The 12,292-nt window shown below is 42.9% G+C and overlaps 1 protein-coding gene across 7 annotated transcripts in view; it reads right to left on the bottom strand.

Moving 5' to 3' along the window:
* Positions 1-12,292, bottom strand: part of ACTR3B (actin related protein 3B) — an 84,868-nt gene that overhangs the window by 34,152 nt on the left and 38,424 nt on the right. For 5 of the 7 annotated variants that reach the window (XM_038559785.1, XM_038559786.1, XM_038559791.1 and 2 more), the window contains 3 exons: positions 6,521-6,616; positions 4,865-4,972; positions 2,054-2,197 (listed from right to left, as the gene is read on the bottom strand). In XM_038559785.1, the coding sequence (XP_038415713.1) occupies positions 2,054-2,197; positions 4,865-4,972; positions 6,521-6,616 (348 nt within the window). Of the gene's footprint in view, positions 1-2,053; positions 2,198-4,864; positions 4,973-6,520; positions 6,617-7,491; positions 7,570-12,292 lie in introns of those variants that run through there. The other 2 variants (XM_038559787.1, XM_038559788.1) reach the window with 2 other exon arrangements.

Genomic DNA, 12,292 nt, shown 5'->3' with positions numbered 1-12,292 from the left:
CCCTGATGCTAGAGACGGTGAATCAGTCAATACAACGTTAAATCTACCAAGCTGGAAACAAGGACGTTCAGCTGTCAGAGGCCTGATCGGTTCCTCATGGCATCTCAACTGCTCAACCGATGGCACGAAATGCCGTAGGAAAGCCAGGTGCAGTGTAGCAGTGTGAGTCTTAAATTCTGGACTCATGCTACAAGGATGGTGTGCCATGAGCTCCACGGCCTCAGGCCTGCCCATGAGCATGGGAGATGGCCACAGTAGCCACACGGCACTGGGGTACCATCCTCTTTCCAGGATCTCTTCCTTTACAGGAAGCTGAGAGGCGACAACAAACACTGGGCTAATCCACACAACCGGGCCAGCATAGCACATCTGGAGAGTATGGGAAGACTCCCAGCCTTCACACCTGAGCAGGACACATGGTCATAACCTAAATGGCAATTTCAGAATCACAACTGGACCCCAGACAGCCTGTGAGTAAAGTAAATATTGTCACAGGGACCAGGATGCACAAGTCATTTCACTCAGAAATCTTGACTAAAAATGGAACTCTCATGCTCACCAGACTGGCCCCTGAATGTCAGGGAAAGAAGTCTGATCCTGATTCACATCAGTAATAGATACAGGTGACGAAGGAACATGGGTCAAATATCCAAATCTCTTTCATTGAAGAAAGGCATGGAAAAAGGGAAAATCTTGGGAAATATTTTGGTCTCAAAACAAAGTCTTATAATACTTCTGTTAAACTCTGCCCTCGGGTTTGCTCAGGGCAAACTGTTCTAGCCCTGGAAGTACTCAATCCTGGACACTCCAGTCCCAGGGACACTGGGGCAGCTGGCCACCCTACTAGCAGGAGCCCTGGCCTATCCCAGTGACCTTGTCCTAAAAGTACCACTGTTTTTACCAAGAGTGGCATGCAAAACGTGGGAGTCCTCTCTGGTGACTTTCTTCCAACTTGCCTATTACTGGTACTTCAATGGGAGGGAAGGGGGTTCAGGCTGGCCTCCCCTTAAATTCCACTGTGCTCAGCAAGCATGTCTTCATGACATGGGAGATGCTCATGATCACATGTCACACCTCACAATTACATTTCTCTCTAAAAACAAACAAGACCCTCTCCTCTTCATGCCCATGGTAATTATTCTTGCATTACTAAAAATCTCTTGCATTTTGGCTAAAAAAATAATTTGTCCTTTTTTTGAAACCTAGAAAGAGAAGTTACTTCAAAAAGGGTCCATCAGGGGATACCTGGATGGCATCGGTTAAGCACCTGCCTTTGGCTCAGGTCATGACCTCAGAGTCCTGGAACCAAGCCCCATATCCAGCTCCCTGCTCAGCAAGGAGTCTGCTTCTCCCTCTTACCCCTGCTTGTGCTCTCTCTCTCTCTCAAAAATAAAAATTAAAAAAAAAAAAAAAAAAAAGACTAAACTGATGGGTCAAGTCAAATAGACCTTTTAAATAAGAACCAATGAGCCATTTTTCTTCTAATCGTACGGATTTAAATTCTAAAACTTCCTGTAACTTCTCCAGCTGAATAACCAGAGTCTAGGAAATACAGATGGTTTTTGTTTAACAACTTCAGATTTAAGAACAGTATCACTCTCCCCTGTAATTCTCAGGGCACAGAACCTCACACAACAGGTGCTAGACCACAGCCTGGGTACTGCCTGACTCTGCAGAACTCCCAATACTGCTGGTGCTGGCTCCTTAATCCAGACGTGAAGCCCAGAGGGAAGGTGCCCTCCACTACCTGAAGGTTCCATCCAATTAAATGATGCCCTACTCCGTGCACCTGTGCTCAACGCCAGCTACCAAGCTGTCCTCACTTACAGCTGGAACTTCCACAGTGTTTACATTTACAGGAAAAGGCTAAGCTTTGAGGCTTTCAGCCCCTTAACTCAAGTGGTAAACAGAGTACGACCCACATTCTCTGGAGGGAAGGGGAGGGGAGGGAAGGGGAGGGCAGGTGGGAGCAGGGGTGACAGTAGCAAGGGGAAGTGTCCAAACAACATTTCTCTCTCACCCCCAAACAGGCCCATTTCCCATCTGTTTTTACCTTAATGGCTTTTGCGGTCTCCAGTGATTGCTCAGGAGGGATTCCCACCTCCCTCTCCCTTAGCAGCTGCTGAATGAAATACGTAATATCTCTACCTGCAATCGGGATGTGTTTGATGCAGCTTCCAATGACATAACCTTCTGCCTGGGGAGGAAGGAAGGCAGAACAATGGGAATGAGTAACTCCAGCAGGGAAGAGCTCCCAGGGCTCTGGTTCCCGGCCCTCATGGTACAACAAGCATCTACGGAATCCCACTCTGGGCCTCTGGGCAGCAGCGCTCAGGGCCAGAGGTTGTTTCAAATAACTGCCCACACCATTCTGTGAACACAACCTGAGACTCTCCGTAAGGCCTGAAATGGTTACATCAGGAACGAAAAGAGGAAAAACCAGTTCATTTCCAAAAAGTCATGTTGTCAGAGCAGGAGACTTTTATGTTCCTCTAACAAAAAGGAAAAAGCTTTACCTATAAACTATTAAACCAACTATAAACCTACTTCTGTTTAACAGTCAACAATTTGGTTAAGTTCATAGGGATGAGACTCAGACAACCGAGTTCAAATCCTTGTCCCATGACTGAGTGACCACGGACAAGTGGGTCAGCCAGGTCACCCAAGGCCTTCACCACAATATGGGCAAATAGTCCTGCACGTGCTTTACAAGGGGGATGTAATGAAAGAGTAAGGCAGGCACGTAGCACCATCCGGGAGCATGTACTCGGTACTTGCTATGCGGTCCCATTTAGTGCACTCGTGAGACATAACTCTGCTAAGTTACCCTAAGCCCTGTGCTGTCTGAGGCCAGTGTTGGTCAGGGGTTGGGACCCTCTGGCTCGGCTGCACGTCTAGGGTGCCAGCAGGGGAACTGCAGCCAGGAGTTCATGCACAGGCTGCCCCAGCCCAGCCCTCATCAGCCCTGAGGGCACAGCTTGGAAGCCAAGGCTTGGGCCCACACCCTACTCGCTCTCCGGGGGCTGGTAGCCAGAGTGGAGGGCTTCCTCCCACGGGTCCAGCAGAAAGAGGGGACACCCCAGGTTCCACATCACAGCACTGGCTTCTGTGCTGCCAGCTCACCTCACCTCACAGGCAAATCGGAGCTAATGATGCCAGCACTAGACACAACACAGTCAGCAGTTAAGCTGTCAGGACAGGTGCCTGAAATCCTCTCATGTGTTTTCTGATGTACCTGAACTCTAGAAGTAAAAGATTGGGCCTCTCCACAGAGTCCAAGATATTTGTGAAATATTTTAAGATGGAAATAGAAGATATGCACAAATTATTAAAATAAAATGATCAACTTAAACTCACAAGAATACTAGCTAACACAAACTACTCACAATTATTATTTTCTATGCATTACATGTAACAGTTTCTAAAATGAAGCCGACCAGTATTAAGTATTGGTTTCATCACAGCATTAAAAACATTAAAAAAAAAAAAAACAACCCTACACGTCCAACAATAAGAAAACAAATGAGTGAATTACACCCCATACCTATATGATGGGCTATCATGCAATTATTAAATATTTCTTTACAGAATATTTAACCATAAGAAGAAACATTAGGGATAAGTCAATAAGCAAAATATGATTTCAAGATCATATTACACAATTAAGATACAAAAGTAGACTTAGAATATTCCAATTTTGCCTAAAATGTGCATATGTGTGCACCTAAGAAATAGAATCAGGAAAGCTCTCCAAACAAAAGCATAGTATGGTTCTCTGGGCAGGTTTATGGATCATATCATTTTCTTCTCCACATTTCTCTGTTTTATACAAATTTTGTACAACAAATGTAATTTTTATAATCAGAAAAAAACTGATAAAAAGACAACAGATAAAATTTTAGGACCACTTCCTCTGTGGGCCTGTACACGGTGTGAAAACTGTTTTGTTTTCTTCTCCTCATTTAAGACATGGGATGGGCCAAGCAACAGGCCCTCCAGCATGTACCCCCAGGGCTTGGTCTGCACTAAGCTTTGAGGGCACAACCTCAGAGCAAAGGCCGATGCCAGGATTTTCCAGTCAGCATCACACATCAAGTGGCACTAACACTTCACAATGACCCAGAAAAGGAGGAAGTGTGCTGAGAGGGGACTGAAGGTGCTCCCAGCTCAGATTTGCAGATGTCATCGGCTCCTGCCCCTTCTCACCCTAACCCTCTCCCTCAGGGGCCCCAGGAGGGAGCATGGGACAATGTGGTTTTTCTTCTTCCTGACTACAAATGTCTCTTGAAGCCTGAATTAGGAATCACTTCTATAATGTTTTGAAAATTAAAACCAAAAAGTGACACTGCAGAGCATTCTGCAAGTCAAAATGTACAGTCAGTCTCTCCTTCTTCGTTCTTGAATACATTTTTAAAAAAACAAGAAGTAATTCCTCTAAAGCATAAGGTGGTCAAAACCATACATATCCTGTCACAGAACACAGCGAGAATCCTTCACATGATCGTGCATCACACCAACAAGCTTAGATCCGAGATGATGTTGACCCCAGCAGTGCGGCATATAAGCCGGGAAAATTCCACGGGTGACGCTACCCCTGGAGAAGCAAGCAGAGGCCACGGAGTCCAAACCACGGCCGGCATCCTGCCTGCAGACATTTGCCACCACAAATTTAAAACTGCCAATGCCACAGTTAAAGGGCATCTGTCTTTTCTCATCTACCTGGGTTTAAAACTTATCACCTTTTCTGAGTACAGCCATGACATTTAAAGCATTTAATTACAGGAATTTTTTTCTTTAATTTCTTCCCTTACCTCAAAATTAGGTGAGGCCTACCAGAGAGTGAAGCATTGAATATCCTGCTTACCACTGGGATAGCGTGAGTGACCCCATCCCCACTGTCAATGACGATCCCGGTTAATGTACGTTCACCAACTTGTCGAGATGTCCATGATGCAGCCAAGGCCAGCACTGCCTGGATTGAAGACCCAGAAACCATTAGCACACAGAGAAATTTCCCAAGTCTGCTGCTGCTTCTCAGGCTCATCCATAGTTCTTCCTTACTCAGTCCAAGTAACCCTCAACCATCCCAACCCTCCATCTCTGCCCTCCCCAAATTCAAATTCCAAATTGCACAACACACAAATTAGTCTACCGAAACTGGACGGGTCAAGTTTCCAATAAAATAAATCAAATTTTTACAAAGGAAAGCCCATGAAAAAGGAACTTTCACTACAGAGTAAGAAGATTTTAATGTGTAAACCACCAGGAACATTCCCAGTGTGGGTCCACAGATGGGCTGCAGTAAGAAGATCACTTGTGGAATTTATTAAAAAACAAACAAACAAAACAGATTACAAGGCCTCACACCCAGAAACTCTAATTTGGTAGGACTAGGGCAGCGGTTCTCAGCCAGGGGCAATGTCATCCCCCAGGGAATCTTTGGTGATGTCTCGAACCAGTCTGGATTGTCACTTAGGGAAGGGGAGGCTTGTGGTAGTGCTTCTTCTAGGGGGTAGAGGCCAGAAATGTTAAACATCTTGCAACACACAGGACAGCCTCCATCACAGAGAACTGCCCGTTCCGGAAACCCTGGTCTGAGATGAAGCCTGAGAATCCGTACTTATATAAAACACTCTCCAGGCAGCCTTGATGCACTTGGCTGTGGTTCAGTGTTTTCTAAAGTATCTCCCTACTCCTTGCAATGTAAATAACCTAGGGGAAGAGGAGATTTCTGGTTAAATAAATTTGGAAGTGTTGGAATAAACAGATTTCTTCAATGCAGGCATTCTCAGGGCCTTTACTAATGCTACTCACTAAGAATCACCACGTGCAGGCTACCATGCATGGGATCTCCCAAATTATTTTCCTATGCAACTCCTCTTCCTTTTCTTTAAAAGGAATTAGTATGATGCAGAACACATTTTGGGAAGCACCTATCTCATTATTGCCCCAAATTTCGGCCAATTCCTTTATATAGGATCACAGGCAAATAACCACGGCCAAAACCAACAAAAACCCCCACACTGTGAACAAGTAACTTCAAAGGAAGTTCTCTAAGTTCGCGGAACCATAGGAGCCCAAAATCCATTGGGGGGGGGGGACCCCTACAAGTATAAACCCCTAAAGGCATTTATTTTCTTTTTAAATAGACTCCTTAGTATCTTTCCTCTATTATGATCAGGAGTGAAAGAAGCAAAAAAAAAAAAAAAAAAAAAAAAACCACACATCTACATCCCATTCTTGTCACCTAAAGGGAAACACATTAGGTTTTAATGCATGTGAAAGCAGCCAGGTAAGTCCTGTATGGACAGTGTAAACATAAAAACATAAACCACAGAACATGTTCTCTACAGCGTTTGAGTTCAAACCCAAATGGGGTGGGGTGTGGGTGGAGGGAGAGGGAGAAGAAGGCACACACAGCCCAACTCTCCCATGGAGAGCCCTTGGAATCACCGTTTGTTTCTTCCACTATAAGACAGCTAAGGTGTGCTGGGAATTGTAAAAATAACGTTGTTTTTACCTGAACCGCAATGTAGAGTCCTGGTACATTAAATGATTCAAACATAATTTCAGCAAGATATTCTCTGTTTTCTGGCGTGTTCAGTGGAGGCTCTGTCTGTAAGAAAACATTTGCTATATTTAGTGTTCACCCAAATTTCCTGTAATTACATCAGAGACATAAAAAAATTAACCTAAAAGCATGTTAATTAGGATGCTGTACAACTCCCTAATTTTACAGATAGAGTACATTTACAGTGATTAATTAAAGAAATCTGGCTGCAGGTCTTAAAAGCTTTAAGATGGCAAAGACCTCTCTAAACATTTCTGCTCTTATTAACCACCCCAAAACAAGAACAAGTCACAGAAAAGGAAATTCCTTCTTCAATAACATAACACCTACGACACCCTGAAATGGAAAAGACCAGCAGTAAGCTGCCAATGGCAGAAAAAAACTCAACCGAGACAAGCGAAGACAGACACTAAAAGGGAACACGAGTGACTCTTGAGTCCCAGGCGAAGAATAGAGCTCTCCACAGAGGAGCAAAAGCAGCCAGCCCTGGCTTGGAACAAGAAGGTCAGTTTGAACAGAAGAGCCTGAGGAGCCTCCCAAACCCCACCTGCCCTCAGGGCAGGAGGCAGGAAAGTGCAGGCAAGGGAGCTTTACCCAGAAGTCTCCCGGTCCCCAAACCAGCCTGAACTCATACACACAGTGAGTCCAGGAAGAATTGTTCCCCTTCAGAGGTGAGGAAAGGGTGCGCAGAAACCAGCCAGACATCGTATGGAAATGCTAAAAGGAAATGAGAGGGGAAAGAGAAAATAGGAAAAACGAACGGCAGACAAAACACACATGCCCAGAAAGACATAAAGACAAAGCAAAGCAGATACAAATCAAGACCAAGAACAGCTCGAAAACTTCAAATATCTATTTTGAAATCATCATCCCCATAATCAAATAGGAGGATTATAGAAAGATAAAAAGAATAAATAAACCTGCTTTTTGTCATTCAGCAATACGGTGTGAACATTTTTCCATGTCAATAAATACGGACATACATCACATACTTAATGCTGCAAAAAGAAAAAAAGAAGAATAAATGAAAATTCTCTGGGCCTTTTGGCAAAAAAGTCCACATTACCCTTTATTATAGACTAAACTGTGTCCCCAAAATTCATATGTTGAAGCCAACCCCCAAAGTGACCATATTTGGAGACATGGCCTCTCAGGAGGTGACCATGGTTTCATGAGGGCGTAAGAGTAGAGCACCAATGCCTTCCTGAGACAAGGAAGAGATACCTGAGAGCTCTGTTTCTGCATATCAACACAGAGGAAAGACCTCATGTGCATAGCAAGAAGGTGGCCACCTGCAAGCCAGGAAGAGAGCCCTCACCAGACACAACCCTGACAACGCTGGGATCTTGGACCTAAAGCCTTCAGAACCGTGAGAACACAAATGCCTGTTAAGACACCCACCCTGTGGTATTTTGTTACAGCAGTCTGCACAGACTTTGATACCTTTCAAATGAGGAAAGTACAGCTGGCCCCAGCTATTGGCATGACTTCATGTAACACTTGGGGTCATACTTACAGTCTTCTGATCCAAGAATTCTACAACTGGCCACACTGCCAATCAAGCACATTACAAAAAGAAAACCATCCGTAAACATACAAGAACTTGGAGAAGCCCTTGGTGATTTAACTCTATTAGATGATAAAGTTCGGCCAAACAAGAAAAATGCACAAACTACAGCCAAAGACTTACAGTGAGCAATTAGTCCATTTAGGATGTAGACCTAAAGACTGCTCTTTTCTGGGATTTATAGAACAGAATGTAAATGTTATAAATTAAAACAGCAGAAATAATATCAAGCTGAAAGGTGTAACAGGAGAGAATATAAAAACAATGATACCCTCTTATCATGGAATCAAACATACTGTTTTAGACTGATTAGGTATCAGAGGCATTAGTACACCTAACATTATAAATGTCGATATCAAAACAAGCTCCAACCAAAAGCAGAAGGTAGAAGAAAGGAATATGGACTATGTACCAAATATGGAAATTTGGCACATTTCCAAAATATGGAAATTCATATTTCCATATGTCCATATTTTGGAAATGTACCAAACTGCTCATTAATCACAGCAGGAATAGTTAATCACCCCTAAACAAATACAGGGTAAGTATATACAATCATAGTTACACTGAAAAATGTTTTAAAAAATACCAAATTATTATAAAGCATACATACTCACTACAAAGCAAAGAGAAAACCAAACCAGAGTTTTAAAAAATTAATACATAAATAAAACACTTTAAACACAGAAAGTATAACATAGTGTATAATAGCTCATCAAAGAGCAAACATGTCTGTCACAGAGCAGCATGCCAGATCTATGGAGTTCAAACAAGAGCTCTGAAGTCCTGGCAGTTAGGTTAAACCCCAGCCCTAGATTTTACTGTTTGGAAAGTGATTTTCTCTTTCTGTGCGAAATTAGCACCTACCTCACAGAGGTGGAAAGATGGAGTCAAAGCAAACTGCTTATATCAACTCCTGGCATGTGGACTGTGCTCAATGAAAGTGAGTTATTATTACTAAAATAAAATCTTCAGCACACACAAGTGAGAAACTCACCTACTAAAAAGAAAAAAAGTCTCTCAGCTAAGACCATGAAACAAAATCAAATTACATTCCGCAGGTAAGAGAGCCACCTAAAGCAAGATGCTCCAGAGAGGTCAAAGGTCAGCACTGTGCATATTAGGGGATGAGAAACAACCTAAATGCCGTTGTGAAGGAAACAATTAAGTAACTTATGCCATGTCCATAATGTAGAACACTGCAGCAATTAGGAAGAATGAGCTCTATCTGCACTGTTACAAAACAATCCATGATAAACTGCTACAGAAAAGACAAAGGCGTCTCCATGTAGTCTACATTCTTAAGTGTTCTTCAGTGTCCGTGATTTTCTAACGAAAACTTCAGAAAACAGAGTTTGGGGAGTGAAACAGGGAATTCCACAGGCTCAGAGGATGCTCTGCAAAAGCAGACAAGGGCCAGAGTTCTGCTTCACAACAATGTGAACAGTTAACACTATCGAAAGACAGGTTTAAAAATGATAGGGGGAGGGGTGCCTGGGTGGCTCAGTCAGTTAAGCATCTGCCTTCCGCTCATGCTGTGATCTCAAGGGATCCCTGGGTGGCTCAGCAGTTTAGCGCCTGCCTTCAGCCCAGGGTATGATCCTGGAGTCCCAGGATCGAATCCCACGTCAGGCTCCCTGCATGGAGCCTGCTTCTTCCTCTGCCTGTGTCTCTGCCCCTCTTTCTCTGTGTCTCTCATGAATAAATAAAATCTAAAAAAAATAAAATAAAAAGGTTGTGACCTCAGGGTTCTGGGATGGAGCACCCCCCCCAATCGGGCTCCCTGCTCAGCCGGGGGTCTGCTTCCCCCTCTGCCCCTCCCCTGTTCATGCTCTCTCTCACTCACTCTCTCTCTCAAATAAATAAAATTAAATGAAAAAAAATCAGGAGAGTAAATTTCACATTAAAAACATTTTTGTCACATATTTATTTTCTTAAATAAATAAAAAAAAAAAAAAAAAACCAAGGGACGCCTGGGTGGCTCAGTGATTGAGCGTCTGCCTTTGGCTCAGGGCATGATCCCAGAGTCCCAGGATCGAGTCCCACATCGAGCTCCCAGTATGGAGCCTGCTTCTCCCTCTGCCTATGTCTCTGCCTCTCTCTCTCTCTGTCTCTCATGAATAAATAAATACAAATCTTGGAAGGAAGGAAGGAAGGAAGGAAGGAAGGAAGGAAGGAAGGAAGGAAGGAAGGAAGGAAGGAAGGAAGGAAGGAGAGAAAGAAAAGAAAAGAAAAGAAAAGAAAAGAAAAGAAAAGAAAAGAAAAGAAAAGAAAAGAAAAGAAAAGAAAAGAAAGAAAGAAAAAGAAAGAAAAAACAAGGTGTACAAGTTGTATATTTTGTTACCATTCGTATAAAACAAGAGTTTGTGTGTAATCCATATGCGTGCACACAACTACCTCTGGAAAGATAAACAACTGATTAATGGAAAAAGGTGGTTTCCTCTTGGAAGAGGGTCTGGGAACCAGAACAGAGGTGAGACGGGGACATAATTTACACTGGAAATCCTTCTGCATCTTTTGAATTCTATGCTCTATGCATGTATTACCTCATCAAACAAATCTAGCAACCCACCAGCTGCCTGCTCTGGTGTAGACTCCTGCACAGCAACTGGTACAAAGCTCAAACACACTGCCACAAAGAAGTTTTAATCACTGTAATTAGAATCAATGTATTCCCTGGAAGGGAAAGAGAAAGCAATCTTAAAGCACAGGAGAGAAATAATGAAATCATACGCAGAAGCAGGTTGTAAATAAGGAATCTGAAAATCACTCAGCAATCACTTCTGGGCCTTTTGGCTAAGATCAAGTGAAAGTCACTCAACACTGTACTACTTATGTGAAGTACCCACCTCAAAGGGTGGAGAGTAAGTTTGTTAATACCTGTAAAGTATCCAGCACATGGTTAATGCTATAAATGTTAGTGTTTATTGTTAGAGATTTCTTTCATTTAAAGCACATGATCAATGGCAGCAGTCCAACAATATTGGCTACAATATCTCTTGCTTAAGGAACTTCCTATCCACCTGAAAAATGGGCCTAATATGTATCTACCTCAAGGTTGTTGGTGGAATTAAATAAATGAGTTAATATGTGTAAACACTGGAGGGTGAAGCCTGGGCACTCAGCACATACTCAAGAAATTCACCTATAAGTGTCAAAAAATGCTATTCATACTAGCAGAAATAACATACATTGACTAGAGAGATCTATCTTTTTTTCTATACTTTTTTTCTCACCTGGAACAGGAATCTAAGCACTTGTAATAATAAATTGTTTAAAAAAAAGGGGGGGGGGTGGCGGCATTTAATGGAAGAGAGACAGCATTGGGAGAGAAAAGGTTTAAAAGGTCTGAAGAGCATGAGCGCAGGTCACATAGGTCAGGGAGTGCTTCCTGCCCACCAGGTAAGAGCTCCCTATGTGGTCTGGAGCAAAAGGTGAGCCTACAGATTAACTCTGGCTCCCAAGATCTTTCCTGGGTTTTAAGTCCAGTGTCAAATCATGTTCCAAATAAACCCCAAATGGATAAAGATTTGTGTTTAATATATGTTAAAGTGATAGATGTTCAAAAAAACATAGCCTACAAAGGCAAGAAAAAAAATCAACTGAGAAAAACACATCTGGTGCTGACAAAACCTTCCTACTATATGCAAGAGCTCAGAGGACAGACAAAACATGCATACAGTGGGATCTTAGTCCTAAAAAGGAAGAATATGCAGATACCAGCTATAACATGGAGGACATCAGGCTGAGAGGCAGAAGCCAGTGACAGAAGGACAAACCCTATGTGATTCCATGTATGTGAGGGCCCTGGAGCGGTCAGATTTCACAGATACGGAGGGTAGCAGGGTGAGGGCCAGGGGCTGGCAGATGGCGACTGGGATGAGTGTTTAATGGGACCGTTTCAGTTTGGGACAATGAGAAGTTCTGGATGAGATGGTAATGATGGTTGCACAACAGTGTGAATGTACTTAATGCCCCAAACTGTACATTACAAATGGTTACAATGATAAAATTTACAGTGTGTACCTTCTATCACAAAAAAAGAATTCTAAGAAAAAAGTTCATTGGAATCAGCTGTGAGAGAAGCAACAGCGATGCTGAAATGCACAAGAGCACAGAACATGAATGGCAACTCATGGGAGGAAATAAAACTA

This window comes from Canis lupus, chromosome 16 (assembly GCF_011100685.1).
Source record: "Canis lupus familiaris isolate Mischka breed German Shepherd chromosome 16, alternate assembly UU_Cfam_GSD_1.0, whole genome shotgun sequence".
Classification (NCBI taxonomy): Eukaryota; Metazoa; Chordata; class Mammalia; order Carnivora; family Canidae; genus Canis; species Canis lupus.
Note: the sequence above shows the minus strand (reverse complement) of the source record. Positions and strands in the feature narration are given on the sequence as shown.